A 13,486-nucleotide genomic window follows, 5' to 3' on the forward strand; every position below is an offset into this window, starting at 1 on the left:
TATTAATAAATGGAGGCTATAACATGTAATAGCAACTAAGGAAATGTAAATTTTCAAAACAGATAAACTGATAGCGAAGGTCTGATCGTGACTCATAAACATAGATGGCAGGATTAGGAGCCACTAGAGAAATAACGTGCACGTTGGTGCCATCTGGTGGATACAGTGTTACAGTTTTATATATTTATTTTTACAGTACATCGCATTCCGCGCATTACTAGCCTACTTTAACTCCTACCAGCTGTAATCTCATAATTTTCCTCCAAAACAATATTTGACGTTGCATGCAAGGAATGGTCAAGTGTAAGATGTGACAGGTTGGTCTCGAGTCAACCAGTGCATCTGTAGAACCAGTTGTACTTGTACTTAATGTCACAGAATCAAAACTAAGTTGTTGTGCATAATAGTGAAGATTTCTGTTGGTAATTGATTAATAATTGTACCTGAACAGAAATGTACTGTTTTGAAATGTTTTACAGTAACCATCAGCGTTGATGTATTGTCTGGAAAAGGGGGCAGATAAGATTACTATTCTTTCTGCTCCTTTTCATTCATTTCTTGTATGTTTGATGTTGTGACACTGTTGATGTCTTTTTATACTTTATGAATTAAATAAACAAATAAATACCATGATGCATTTGTTAACCAATGCAATTTTATTGTTGTATAAGGCACATTTACATGGATCTGACAGACCTATCATACCAAGTGCATTCTTAAAATATCTTAACAATGTTGTTTAAAAGATTCACATCTACTAAACCATTATTTGTTTAAATTATAAAACATTTGATTGAAAACAAAATAAAGTACTGAATACTATATTAAAACATTTTGATAAAAAAGCATGGTGCTTTTCCCCTGATGCCATTGGAAATGCAATTTTGTAATTGAGTCATTATAAAATGTTCTCAGTTGAAGCTAAAGCAGCTGTTAAGTTAGCATTGTCCCGTTTTTTCAATCCTTCGTTCTGTTGATACAGGTAAAATAAGGTGAGATATGCGACTCCACAGACCACCGTATTTGTCTATATCCATTTTATCAAAAGCAGTGGGATGATCATGTGCGAGAAACTTCTTCTGTAAATGGTCGGTCACCATCTCCTCTACTTCACTCAGACGAATCTTAGCGTCAATCTCCTCCTCTTCTCCTAGAAGTACTGTGAAGATTAAAAAGGTTTTTTTGAAGGCTGCGTTCTCATGATCACAGTAGCGATAAAATATTAAGGTTGAAGCTGGAGGTAGCTCCTCAAAACGGTGAATAACAGCAATAGGTTTGCCTCCTTCAAAGGCCTTCTGCAGCTGGCTGTCAATGTCTGATTTGACCATGTCACTGTCCTGGTTGGATTTGCTGGCTCCCTCTAAGTGAAGGGCAGAGGCATTGAGAGCAGAGGACAAGGCAGAAGCTATACTCCGAGCCAGGCAGCGCAGTGTGCCCTCGGCCCGCACACCAGCAGTCAGGATTATGCTGACCGGTTCAGTGGGCTGCGCTATCAGGAAGTGTCTTTGCAAATGGATCCTGCTTCTCTTCCATAACTCTTCACGTTGACTCGGGAACTGGAGCTTCACTTTTTCCATTTCTTGACGAAAGATGTCTATTGGGTGGACATTTGTTTTCTGAGGTGGAGACTCGGGCTGAAGGAATTGCTGCAAAAGAGCTGCAACAACTACAGCTAATACAACACCAATCCAAAGTCTTCTTTTATTGTCTAGGAGGAGGAGTGGCAATTAATATTTTTTATTAAGTGACATATCATATAAATTACTAATTACCTCTAACTGTAGCAGGGACATCAGAAATGGCTGCTGACCCTGCTTGAATTGTAGGGCCAATTGTTTTAACATCCTTTTCTGAAATTGGTGGTTCTTGTGATAATGCCGTTGGATTTGATTTAAAAGTTCCATCATCATCTGAGTTGTCAAGAAAACTGTAGTAAGTATAGCTAAAAATATTACCGTAATAATTATAACAGATAAGTAATTACATACCTCCAGCAGGTGCTGCAGCAGTCCCCTTGCTACTGACTGTTAATGAGTCTTCAGATTCTTCAGATTTGACATGTGATCCATCTACTTTTTCACCGATATTCATTTGTTTATCTATAACAATATTTGGTAATTAAGAATATATCTATTAATATAATATATTACATATACATATTTTATAACATATATAATATGTATTATGTACATATATAATATTAATATTTTTTATTAGTGACATATCATATAAATTACTAATTACCTCTAACTGTAGCAGGGACATCAGAAATGGCTGCTGACCCTTCTTGAATTGTAGGGCCAATTGTTATAACATCCTTGTCTGAAACCTTTTCTGAAATTGGTGGTTCTTGTGATAATGCCGTTGGATTTGATTTAAAAGTTCCATCATCATCTGAGTTGTCAAGAAAACTGTAGTAAGTATAGCTAAAAATATTACCGTAAGTAATTATAACAGATAAGTAATTACATACCTCCATTTTTTTTTTTTTATTCTTTTATAATTTTAATTTTATTTTTTTTTACTTACCACAATGCATTTTATTTAGGTTCTCCTCTTGGTCACTCTTGTCTTGGTCAACAGGTGGTGCTGCAGTGATCTTCTTGGTACTGACTTTTGAGCTGTCTCCAAATTCATTTGATTTGATGTGTGGTCCATCTGCTTCTTCACAGATTAAAATATTTGTTTGGTTTTTTTTACATATTTGTTAATTATAAAATATATCTATTAATATAACTAACTAATATATATGTATTAATTTGTTTTTACTCACCACAGTGTATTTTATTTTGGTTTTCCTCTTGTGTCTGTTTACAGTCACCCCTATCATGATGAGCAAATGGAGGGTGAGACCCTTTTGTAGCATTTTCTACCATACACTCTGCTTGAGTGTGGGCGTCTGTAACAAACACAGATTGTAAATTAATTGTAAGATATGTAATAATATATAATATGTACAACCCTCATCATATGTATTATTAGTATATAATTACAATTACCATCAGAATTAGCGATTGCATCTGTGTCTGTAGAAGTAACTGAAAAGCAGAATATGTAAGACAAAGATAGTAATGTGTTGCAAACAGACTTAATACATTATTATTGTTTTACCTTTATGATCATTCTCTTCCTGATTGATTATTTGACACGTGGCTTGTGTCTCATTTGTTTTCACGTCTGTGACTAAACAAAGACATAAGATCGATGGTCAGAAAAATTCAAATAAAGTCATAAAATATTATGATAATTTATGTCTTACCTTCATCCAACTGATGAGGTTTAATCTCTTTATCCGCCATTATAGCTTAGGATCTTTGATTCAGTGGCATACCTGGGAAAGAGAAACACAATTTTGATCAAGTGATGTTGAATGTGTCAGGAGTCCCACTGTTATCACAAGTTCAGAGTCCGGGCTGACGCTAATGTTAACTTCGCCCAGTGTCCTGTAAAATAAGTTGGATCTAACATTAACGTTAATCATTGCAGAAAATATAAATGTCTTATATGTTACACATGTGAAATGTAATGCTTTGTGGTGAACTATTCGGAATAAAGTGTACGATGTAATCAGATGTGTATTTACAAGTATTTTGTAATATGAACACTAGCTAGCTCACTACTGCTGTCAACTGGGATGAGAGAGGAAAGATACAAAAATGCATCATTGCTACCATTAATCCGAAATTAAAATGCTCAGTTGTTTTACTGACGTTATTCACTTACTTTCCAGACCGTTAGGAGCAATAAAATCCCCTTTGCCATACAAAGAACAACGAGCTAGCTTAGCTGAAGTTGTTTTCCGTCAGAGCGCCAACGTCAACACGGAACCTTTCAGCACCTTGTTTCTATGGAGACAACAACAGCAGTAGAACGCTTTTCCGGTTAACAACGTCCGGCCTCAAAATACTTCCCCCATGAACGAGGAAGTCCGCTGTTACATATCGCTTTACAAACATTATGCTTTGTGATAGTGGGTAGTTTTTCTTTTATATCACGTTGTTTTAAAATGAATTCGGACGAGAAGGCTTCTACTCGTCAGCTCAGACGGTCAACAAGATCTTCATCAGCCAGTGCGAAAGGTAAATATCAAGTATTTTAGAGAGTTACGGGATGAATAATTTGATTTAACCTTATCATTGTGCTACATAAATCATATTAAATCTAATGTACGTTTTCATATTAAAAGAAACATAAATGTGTATGAATATAATGTATTTAGTTTCATTTACGTTACGATGCTATTTTATGCACTGATAATGTGCGCTTCATTACCAGCGGCGAGTTTTGAGCCAACTCCAAGAGGTCCTCTAAAGAGAACAAAAAAGTTTTCAAAACCCCAATCTGAAGTCCCATCTTCAAATGGAACCAACAACAATGACTCCGATGAGGATGGTTCGTTGATTTTATGGTACTATTGTCACATTTATGTCCCTCAATTATTTAACTGTAATCACTTTCACTCGTAAAACACAGGCTCCCCTAATAAGAAGACTCGCCTACAGACCGGAGATATTCTGGGTGGTGGAGATGGTAATGTCCCTCCAGAGGATGTGTTGGAGCCAATGGAAACGCAGAATGAAAGTGAAGAATTGGAAGAACATGTAAAGGCTCCAATTCAACATTCACCTCATCCACAAAATCCCCCTGGTGAGAAAATAAGGCGCTATTTTACAGCAGTGTGGCATATGTGATCTTAAATCAGTAATTCGTTGTAAATTTATGTTGTAATTATAAATATTTTGTCTTAGTTCCAGGTCCTTTTGGAGATGTGAAATTAAGGCCTTTAGTCGTACTTGGTCAGCGCTGCTCAGTGAGTCATCCTGAAAGTGAAAATGTGATTAAATGTCAAGGTGATGAGGCAGCACATACTCCACATACATATAATTCCTGTGTATTATTTAACTGTTGAATAGCATATTGTGGTAATGATTTAACCATAGTATTGTGTTTTTAATATTTTATTGCTTTGGCTTTTTACAGTGGAACAACCAAAGAAAAATGCTACATCTCCATCAAAGAGCATTATTCCTCCAAAAAGGACATCTGATGTATGTCATGTAACAGTCACTAGCATGGCAGAATACAAGAGGAAGATGGAAGCCAAAAGCACAGGTATTGTTAGCCAGAATTTCATTAAAAGTATCAATTGAAATTGTGAAACTTTGCTCGCATATAACATTTATGCATCATATTTTGCCCCAGAAAACCCAAGAGTAAACCACTATGTCCCAAGTAATTATCCAGCAACCATAAAACGGCAGCGCACAACTGTTTCAACTCAAAAAACAAGTGTGTCTGAGAGAAAACAAGGTAAATGAGCTTAAAATTTAACATTACCTCTGGAAAAAACTGTTGCGGTTCAATTTTTTTATTTTTTCATTTTTTTGTAGAAAAAAAGAAAACTACTGTTTCCCATCAGAGCTCAGGTGTTTCATCAAAAGGTACATTGCAGAAAAATCAGCTACATTATCATTTTAAGCTCAATTCACAAATTTGTCTTGCATTTCTTCCAGGTTTCTTACATTATTTGTGGCAGCTGGTCCTTTTGATACTGTTGAGTGCGGGAGTTTTCCTGGCATTCAAACACCTCCCCACTCGTCAGAAAGCAAAAGATGATAGTGAGCCATCCAGGTCTGTAAACTCAGGGCTCTTTGTTGAAAAATTGTCCAATGTGATGATGCTCTTCCCCAGTCAACGCCCTGAGCTGTGGAAGAGGAGCCAAATTCACCTTCAGAAGCACCTGGACACACCCCATCCCACAGAGCCTGTCAGCCTTGTTCTCACTGCAGGTTTGAGGGCCAAGGAGACGCTACAGTGCCTGGCACAGAATATAGCCTCTGCCTTCTCTTCTGCATTTAATACGTCTGCTGTTGTCATAAATGGAGAAAGTAAAGCCAACATGGATAGTGACCAGGTTAAAATGGATATTGACAGCCAACTGAAAGCAGCATTTGGAAGTGACAATGTTGCAGCTGTCATTCACCGCTTTGAAGAGCTGCCCCCTGGTTCAACACTTATCTTCTATCGGTACTGTGACCACGAGACAGCTGCTTTCAAACGTGCTTTCTTACTGTTCACCGTGCTGCTCTCTGTGGAAGACCTAAGCACTCAGCAAAGTCTGAAAGAAGTAGAGGAGATGGTACGGGATCATGTGGAAGAGAGGTTTGTGGGGAAAGAAACCGCATTCAATAAAATGGATGCTGACAAGTTCAGTGGACTCTGGAGTCGCATTGCACATCTGATCCTACCAGTGGCTTATGAAGATGAAAAGGAGCAAAAGGGATGTTGATCCAAATCAAAGAAATGTCTCAAGTTAACAACGTGGGCACATATATTTTGATCATTCCTGTTTCATTCCTTGGTTAGCTGTATTAAACATTGTCCTTACTACTTTAAGAGCGTTTACAATGAATTGTATTGATATGATAAATATTTACATTATTCCACGGTGTTTTACAGTAAGTTTAGTTTTGCACTGTAGTTTATTTTTTAGATTTCCAGATTTTAAAATTATTTCCTCAATTTGACTGCTTGAAACAAAACAATATTCAATATTCAAAATTTAAATCTGTGTTGGTGTTAAAAAGCTTTTGTTTTTGGCTAATTGTGTGTAAAAAAAAAGTTACTGAAAGTGCCTTAAGATGTAAATAATGTGTATATAGTTGATGTGTTGATATATACTGAGACTTGCAGAGAAACCAGACTGAATCAATTTCTGTTATTTGCTGTCTTTTAATGGTTTTTTTTCTTCTTTTAAATTGAACATTTTAAATAAAGAATATTTTGTTTATTTTTCATAGTCTGTGCTCAGACCTCGTGCACTTAACAGTTATTTATTGTGATAAATAAATATGTGATAAAGGGTAAAATGACATTTAGCCAACTTAACACTGACATATTCCCACAATGATGGCCACACAGAAAGCAACAGTGAAAAATATTGGGACTGTGATAGTAATACGCACCTGAAAGAGAAGAAGCCAATCAGAATGTCACATTATAAATCCACAAATGCACAATATGTGTGTACACACTTACTGGTAGTGTTTGCATCCCTGTAGAAAAAGAAGCTTTCACTGAATTAAATTACACCATCATTTGTGATTTGTGTGTTATTATAATGATAATTTTTACCTGTTTTGTTTATGACACCAGTGACTTCAAGAACCATTACAGTAATAATGTACATCATCTGCAGACCAATCCATACTGTAAGTGTTATTAACACTCCCAGAATCCAGATTTGGCAATGTTTGGTAGATTGGTAGATAAAGATGACTGTGGAAATAAAGAAAATTAGAGGTATTATCATCCTTTATAACAGCATCATGTTCTGTCTCACTTGCAAAAACTTCTTGGATGACAAATAATACCAGAGAAGAAAGATCAAAAAACTCCTTTCTATTGAAAGACAGAAGTAATAATAAAATATTCAAAATTAACAATAACAATAAAACAATAGAAGTAAAGAGGACAACATTACAATTCATGACTGCGTCCAATCCTAAAACAGACAAACATCTGTAGGACAAATGTTATCACAGCAGTCACTGTCATTGCAAATCCTATTCCAATGTTAACACTCTGATGAATAGAAAACAAACAAACAATATTATTTTCCAGAGGGACAGCGATGCATATCATAAACCGTTTTGCTTACATTCAGGGAATCCTTCACCACCACCAAAACCGAGGCAGACAGTGCAAGTGAAACAGTGAACACACAGCTAAGTATCCTAGTCCACTACAAATGATTTAAATGTGTTATTAAATTTGTATTTCATCGGTATGCATTGTATTTTGTATTGTATTTCATTGGTATTCCATCTTGACATAAAGAATCAGAACTATACACTCACCTTATGAATGTTGTGATATTTTGCATTATTGGGGAAACTTAAAGGGACACTTAGAACAAATGAGATCTAAAGAAAAAGAATAAAACAGCATAACATTTTTTCAGTATACTACAATAATGACATGGGAATAACTTACCACAAAAACAGCAGATGCCATTTGAGGGGTGTACTGTTTCCAACGTAAAAAGACAAAAGCAAAGAATAAGTATTTAAATGCCTTTGGCTTTGGATAAGTGTAAGAAATTAGATGGATGCTTTTACTGATGTCAAAGTGAGACACCTAACAACATTTAGTTTAACACACATTATCACAGAGAAGAAATACTTATATACGTAAATTCAGTTAGAGGGTTTTTATACTTGAGGCACCACTGACCACAGGAATGCAGATAGATTTTTGCATTGTCCATGTATGTACATAAACCTACAACTGACCATTGCCTAATCACTGTCTATCTATTTTTCTATCTATGAAGCTAGAATAAATGGAATAGGTTGTCAGTAAGGCCACAATAAATGTTTGTTGTCTTATATCTACTATAAGTTTCTCAAAAACACAACACTGCATTTGACTGATTTCTTTACCTTTCTTTCTTCCCTATTCGGGGTTGTGCTGGTACCAAGAGAACTGCTTTGACTGGTTGAAACTGTGAATTATAGACATAAAGTTATCTGTGGACTGAATGTAACATTGCATTATCTCAGTGTTTTAAATACACATACTTGATGGTAAAACAACTGTTGTGTGAGGCTTTAGTTTGGTACTGCTCATTGTGATTTTTGTTGTGGTATATTGATTTGAAGAACTTGCAACAGTGCTCCCTTCTGGTTTTGTAGAAATCATTGTACTAAATTCTGTTGTATGTATCGGAAGCACTGTAATATTTCTGGTCCATTCTGTTATCGTCAGTGTAATGTCTGCTGCTGCAGTAGTCTCAGTAACTGCTGTTGTGCTACCTGGCATTGTAGTTGGTGATGGCGATGGTATGGCCACATTAAAATCAACTGGATTCCAAAATGTTGCATAATTCTCGACAAATGTGGCTCTTGAAACAGAAAGGGTTTTTATTATTAACTGTAGACTGTTTTTGCTTTATAATAAAGCTCATACTTTGAATACAGTTCTACTAACCTGAATATAACACTCTCAGCATCACCAGCTTCAGCTGTCCAGTTAACTTTAAGTAAGGTTTTTTCATTGTTAACTTTTTGGCTGACAGCTGAACCCTAAAACAATACCATATACAGTATTTTCTCTCCATAAAGTATTGTAAAATTTTTTATCAATGTCATACTTACAGCTGAATTATTACAGTTTAAAAAGCGGGTGCTTTGTGAATCTAAGATGATAAATTTACCCACAATACAATCATTCACTTTACTCCGAGCCTCCAGCATAAATCCTGTAAATGTCTTACTGCCTGTACTTTTAAGTGTTACTATATAAAAAGGGAGAATAAAAAATGAATTAATAAATAAAGAAAGACAAATAAACATCTAATATATTGCTGCTATTTATCTTGGTACCAGTAATTAAATCCTGTTTAGCTTTGAAAGTTTGAACTTCAAATGGGATGGGGCCGTTTTGAGCAGGACTATCATGTTCAACAAGCATAGAGTCACATGATTGTGGAAAACCACCACTGGCATATGCTTGTGCTTGGTGAATAATAGCTAGAAAACCCAACATCCACAATTGGTTGGAAAAAATGTCCATCTACAAGAAAATGTGATAATTAATTAATAATTTATGCTTTCTGAAAAAACTGTAGCCAAGTTTTCTTACCTTCAAACACAAAGGGGATTCATGGATTATCAACAAATCCAAAACAAAGTTGAAGAATACCACACAAAAGTCCTTGTGGAAATTGCTTGCCCTCTCTGAGCAGTCTGTGAAGTTTTCAAGTGTGTGTCAAAATCACAAACAAGGGAGGGTCAAACAAGGAAGTTACAAGTGTGCTGTAAATCCTATCTCTCTTAGTACAGTTTAATTTATAACCACTACAGCATAATAACACTGATAAGATCGCTATAAACAAGCTGCTGTTGCTATGCTTACCCCAAGACACTCTGCCCCCACCCCTTCCCATTACACAGCAAAGTGTTAAATTCACGGTGTTGTTGTGAGTAAAGGGAAGAAAATCCAGATATGACATGTTTTAACATAGTCAAGCGTTATTTCCACTATGACAATGCTGTAGAGTAAAATAAGTAGTTGTTGATTCACAGTGTAAACGTCAAACACTTAGAAAGTGTCTATTTTGAATATTACACTACATCAGTGTTGGGCTTTTGTAACGTTTCCAGCGGGAGAACTACAGTCCGAGAGAGAAGCCACATTTCACCGTCCAAAGCTAAGCTAAGCTAAGAGCTAACAGCGCAAAGCTACCAGCTAATAGAGTTTGTTTTTCAGCAGAACCTGAACTCAACAAGCCACAAGTCCAACCACCTGAGCTCTCACATGCCCCGGGTCAGATTACTTTACCTTTTTAGGACACTCTGCAGTTAATTTAATTCATAAAAATACTAAATATATTTGGTCTAATGCTAGCAGTAGTATTGAGTAGTAGTAAGCTAACAGACTGCAGCCTGAAGTGACCCAAATCAGATTTTTTGGCCCATATGTGACCTGTATCTGATCTTTTAATGACAGTCTGAACAACACAGATCAAATTTTTTCAAATGCGACCCAGGCCACTTGGATACGTGGTCCTAAAATCGATACATATCCGATCTTTTGACATGCGACTTCAGTCTGAACGGCCAAAGCGCATTCATCCGAATTACACGTTATCAACAAGCCACAAACGTCACTTCTGTAAAAATAAAATATCTTCAAGTATGATGTCTTACCCAATACAGTGTCTTAACATGCTATTAACCTTTAGTCAAAAAGAGTAATAATACATTCTTTTTTTGTATTTTCTTTAGGGTGAGTGTCTTGCTGCTAGTTCACATGCATCCCCAGCTCCTATAGGCTACAGTGGAAAGATAAAGGCTCAAGCCATTAACCATCTCGTCAGAGATTTGCAGGTATGTCATGAAATGGTTAAATGTAGAACTGAAATGTAACCTCACCACTAATATTACACTAATTGAATTTTATATATGTGTTAAGTAGTTGTAATTTTTGCCTTACTCTCATTCTATTTTCATGATTAATGGCATTTAGGTGTTTTGTTTCTTGTGAGTGTTGGATTTAAAAATAATCTTTTCTAAGGGGCTAAATTTTTTCAAATTACCCTTCAAGTTATTTATTTGAATGGTTCCTTATACAAAAACATACAGCTCATGCAACAAAATAACCTGCTTAATAGGAATAAACAAATAATGATATATGTACCATAATATATTGACTTTTTAATTTTTATTCATTAAATGTACTTATTAAATATTGCATAGGCCGTTTTGCAAGGTGGTTACGTGAATGTTATATTTATTCTATATTTTATTTCACAGATTTATATGGACACATTTCTTGCTGGTTGAGCCTGGATGGCCTTTCAACCTGTGACTGAAGTGGGAAGGACAAAGCTTTTTTATGTCATCGTTGACCTGGCTGAATTTGGTGAACACTTCAAGGCACTTGGTCCTCAGACTCTCACAAACCTGTATTCAAAGAACTGTCTACAACATGGACGTTGGATGTGTCAAAAGAAACCCCAAGAGTGAAAGACTGACTCTTGAGGTAAAATGTTTCTGCAGTGTTAATGTTTCATTTTTAGCGGGACTGCCGCTATTGTGAACATTGTTATGTTTATATAATGGAGAGAGGATCTTGTTTCAAACAGTCAGACACGCTCCTCTCATTTTTGAAGATGAGCCTGAATTCCATTCAAAAGAAGATCTTGATTCATCCATCAGCTGCTTGCATTGAAAAATTTACTTTAAAAAAGTAATTCCTGCTGTCAGTTGGATTTTGCAGAAATAGTATTGTGTTGAATTAACACTATTGAATTAGCTGTGTAGATATTTGCATTTGTGAATCAAATCAGTGAAAATAAATGATTTCTGGATTCTGACACCCCTCAGGAATAAATCAAGTTAACCAGTCTGATTACTTACTGCTAAGTTGGTTGAATCTATGAAAAGGAATAGTGGCTGGATATGCTTCATGCACTCACAATTGTTGTTTGTTGATGTATTGTAACTTTATACAACTTTCCAAAATTTTATTGATCATAATTCATTACATAAAGCATGACAGCATGACAACATTGACCATTGAATGAAATCTAACTTCATTTAAATCTAACAATCATTTTCAAATTAATAAAAATGTGCAGTAATTTAAGACAAAAGCTACACAGTGCACTACTACAGTGATCCTTGGGAGTTTGGAAGGTCCATTGTCCCTCGCTGCTCCTCTTTCACAGTTTTACGGGTGAAGAAACAACACAACACTGATTTCAAGTGGCTCCTAAATTTCTCACCCACAAAAGCATAAAACACAGGATTCAAACAGCAGTGGGAGAAGGCGACTAGGCGAGAAAAACAAAATGCATACTCCAAATAGATTGCTGCCTGACACTCATCAAATGGTGGAACTAAATTATCTTCTAAAATTTTCAGAAAAATTACCACATTATATGGGATCCAGCCAATGTAGAATACAGCAACAATTGAAAAAACTAACTTCACTGCTCTGTTTTTGGTCTTATATTGAGTCTGTTTTATTTTAGATAGTATCTGAATGTAACAGAAGGCCATCACTGCGAAGGTAACCAGGAAGAAAATGTTTTGTTGAAAAGTTGAGATGGTCTGCCACACGTGTGTTTCATAACGGCAACTTAAAAAATCGTCTTCATAATTAACTATGACAGTAGTATGAAGGAGAGAAGGCAAAGCTGCCACAATACTTAACATCCACATAAAAGCAGAAACCAAAATCCCAGTCTGCATCTTTTGTTTGTTCAAGTTACTGAAATGGTGAACCACAACAATGTATCTGTAGACTGTCATTACAGTCAAGAAGAGCACGCTACTGTAAAATCCAATGAAAAAAACAAAAGACACTATTTTGCACACTGCCTCAGAGAACACCCATCCATGTACGTGGTAGATGGCCCAGAAGGGAAGACAGGTGGTGAAGACAAGGTCAGAAATTGCCAGGTTGAGGATAAAAATATTTGTGAGAGATTTGACATTTTCGTACAAAGCCAAGATTACTAGGACCAGGATGTTTCCAGCGAGGCTCAGGGTGATGACAAGTGCAAAGAAAGATGGGATGGCAAAGGATTCAAACTGTACTACATCATACGGCTCGCACATTTCGTCCTCCAGGTCATTATCATAAGAGCTGTCGTTCAGGTCAAGTATTGTCATGGAGAAGTTCATTTTACAAATCAAACCTCTAGCTGTCAATAAAAAAAATAAATAAATAAATAGGGAAATTTTTCAGGAGTATGTTGAAGATATTATGATAAATGTCAGTTTACCTGTTGTTCAAAGAGATGGTTTGGTGTAGCCCATGTGGTGGTAGTGTGTTTCTCAAATGGTCTAAAAATGTATTTGACAAAAGTTTCAGTAAGTGGTTTCTGTTCCTATTCTGTGGAATTTTATTTCATGTCTTATAATTGAAACATAATCTGAAATATAAAAGAGCAAAAAAAATATTGTGAAAAATG

General features: G+C 35.8%; 4 protein-coding genes across 9 annotated transcripts; 1 reads left to right on the plus strand and 3 right to left on the minus strand.

Annotated features, from left to right (window-relative positions):
* Positions 1–635: 635 nt before the first annotated feature.
* On the minus strand, positions 636–3,846 carry LOC110167809 (torsin-1A-interacting protein 2-like). Of its 3 annotated transcripts, none has more exons than XM_055164934.1 (10): positions 3,724–3,846; positions 3,260–3,331; positions 3,112–3,183; positions 3,000–3,038; positions 2,774–2,899; positions 2,530–2,658; positions 2,245–2,394; positions 1,989–2,099; positions 1,773–1,910; positions 636–1,708 (listed from the first exon to the last, which is right to left on the minus strand). In XM_055164934.1, the coding sequence occupies exons 2-10, from the start codon at positions 3,297–3,299 to the stop codon at positions 939–941; spliced, it is 1,575 nt and encodes a 524-aa protein (XP_055020909.1). In that variant the 5' UTR covers positions 3,300–3,331; positions 3,724–3,846; the 3' UTR covers positions 636–938. The 3 variants fall into 3 exon arrangements, with proteins under 3 accessions (XP_055020909.1, XP_055020908.1, XP_055020907.1); XM_055164933.1 differs by having other exon boundaries at positions 2,530–2,661; XM_055164932.1 differs by having other exon boundaries at positions 2,530–2,664.
* A 32-nt stretch (positions 3,847–3,878) lies between these two features.
* On the plus strand, positions 3,879–6,797 carry si:dkeyp-82a1.6 (torsin-1A-interacting protein 2). Of its 2 annotated transcripts, none has more exons than XM_055164935.1 (8): positions 3,879–4,079; positions 4,276–4,392; positions 4,474–4,647; positions 4,755–4,850; positions 4,981–5,112; positions 5,203–5,310; positions 5,391–5,441; positions 5,514–6,797. In XM_055164935.1, exons 1-8 carry the CDS (start codon positions 4,007–4,009, stop codon positions 6,287–6,289), a joined length of 1,527 nt encoding a protein of 508 aa, XP_055020910.1. In that variant the 5' UTR covers positions 3,879–4,006; the 3' UTR covers positions 6,290–6,797. The 2 variants fall into 2 exon arrangements, with proteins under 2 accessions (XP_055020910.1, XP_020788868.2); XM_020933209.2 differs by having other exon boundaries at positions 3,880–4,079; positions 4,749–4,850.
* An 80-nt stretch (positions 6,798–6,877) lies between these two features.
* On the minus strand, positions 6,878–10,631 carry LOC110167834 (uncharacterized). 3 transcript variants are annotated; one of them, XM_055164937.1, is made up of 14 exons: positions 9,646–10,631; positions 9,387–9,576; positions 9,159–9,298; positions 8,992–9,086; positions 8,817–8,905; positions 8,445–8,506; positions 7,999–8,028; positions 7,860–7,925; positions 7,661–7,744; positions 7,484–7,584; positions 7,343–7,401; positions 7,135–7,278; positions 7,039–7,055; positions 6,878–6,965 (listed from the first exon to the last, which is right to left on the minus strand). In XM_055164937.1, exons 2-14 carry the CDS (start codon positions 9,574–9,576, stop codon positions 6,885–6,887), a joined length of 1,158 nt encoding a protein of 385 aa, XP_055020912.1. In that variant the 5' UTR covers positions 9,646–10,631; the 3' UTR covers positions 6,878–6,884. The 3 variants fall into 3 exon arrangements, with proteins under 3 accessions (XP_055020912.1, XP_055020911.1, XP_020788889.2); XM_055164936.1 differs by having other exon boundaries at positions 7,996–8,028; positions 8,583–8,905; positions 9,646–10,630; XM_020933230.2 differs by having other exon boundaries at positions 7,996–8,028; positions 9,646–10,629.
* Positions 10,632–10,797: 166 nt separating this feature from the next.
* Positions 10,798–13,362, minus strand: LOC110167766 (chemokine XC receptor 1-like). Its single transcript, XM_020933144.2, has 2 exons — positions 13,298–13,362; positions 10,798–13,216 (listed from the first exon to the last, which is right to left on the minus strand). The coding sequence occupies exon 2, from the start codon at positions 13,194–13,196 to the stop codon at positions 12,177–12,179; it is 1,020 nt and encodes a 339-aa protein (XP_020788803.1). The 5' UTR covers positions 13,197–13,216; positions 13,298–13,362; the 3' UTR covers positions 10,798–12,176.
* Between the last annotated feature and the right edge of the window lie 124 nt (positions 13,363–13,486).

The sequence above is a fragment of the Boleophthalmus pectinirostris genome, unplaced genomic scaffold, assembly GCF_026225935.1.
Source record: "Boleophthalmus pectinirostris isolate CB_2022bp ecotype Guang Dong unplaced genomic scaffold, ASM2622593v1 HiC_scaffold_7, whole genome shotgun sequence".
Taxonomy (NCBI): domain Eukaryota; kingdom Metazoa; phylum Chordata; class Actinopteri; order Gobiiformes; family Gobiidae; genus Boleophthalmus; species Boleophthalmus pectinirostris.

Coding starts and splice junctions, on each gene's coding strand:
- LOC110167766 (XM_020933144.2), bottom strand. CDS start 13,196: ATGAACTTCTCCATGACAATACTTGACCTGAACGACAGCTCTTATGAT.
- LOC110167834 (XM_055164936.1), bottom strand. CDS start 9,576: ATGGACATTTTTTCCAACCAATTGTGGATGTTGGGTTTTCTAGCTATT. Junction 8,507..8,582: donor AACAGTTGTTTTACCATCAA/GTATGTGTATTT, acceptor TATAATTCACAG/TTTCAACCAGTCAAAGCAGT. Junction 7,585..7,660: donor TGGTGAAGGATTCCCTGAAT/GTAAGCAAAACG, acceptor TCTATTCATCAG/AGTGTTAACATTGGAATAGG.
- si:dkeyp-82a1.6 (XM_020933209.2), top strand. CDS start 4,007: ATGAATTCGGACGAGAAGGCTTCTACTCGTCAGCTCAGACGGTCAACA. Junction 4,393..4,473: donor CAATGACTCCGATGAGGATG/GTTCGTTGATTT, acceptor CGTAAAACACAG/GCTCCCCTAATAAGAAGACT. Junction 4,648..4,748: donor TCATCCACAAAATCCCCCTG/GTGAGAAAATAA, acceptor ATTTTGTCTTAG/TTCCAGGTCCTTTTGGAGAT.
- LOC110167809 (XM_055164932.1), bottom strand. CDS start 3,299: ATGGCGGATAAAGAGATTAAACCTCATCAGTTGGATGAAG. Junction 2,900..2,999: donor TGCAATCGCTAATTCTGATG/GTAATTGTAATT, acceptor TGTTTGTTACAG/ACGCCCACACTCAAGCAGAG. Junction 2,665..2,773: donor CCAAAATAAAATACACTGTG/GTGAGTAAAAAC, acceptor TAATCTGTGAAG/AAGCAGATGGACCACACATC.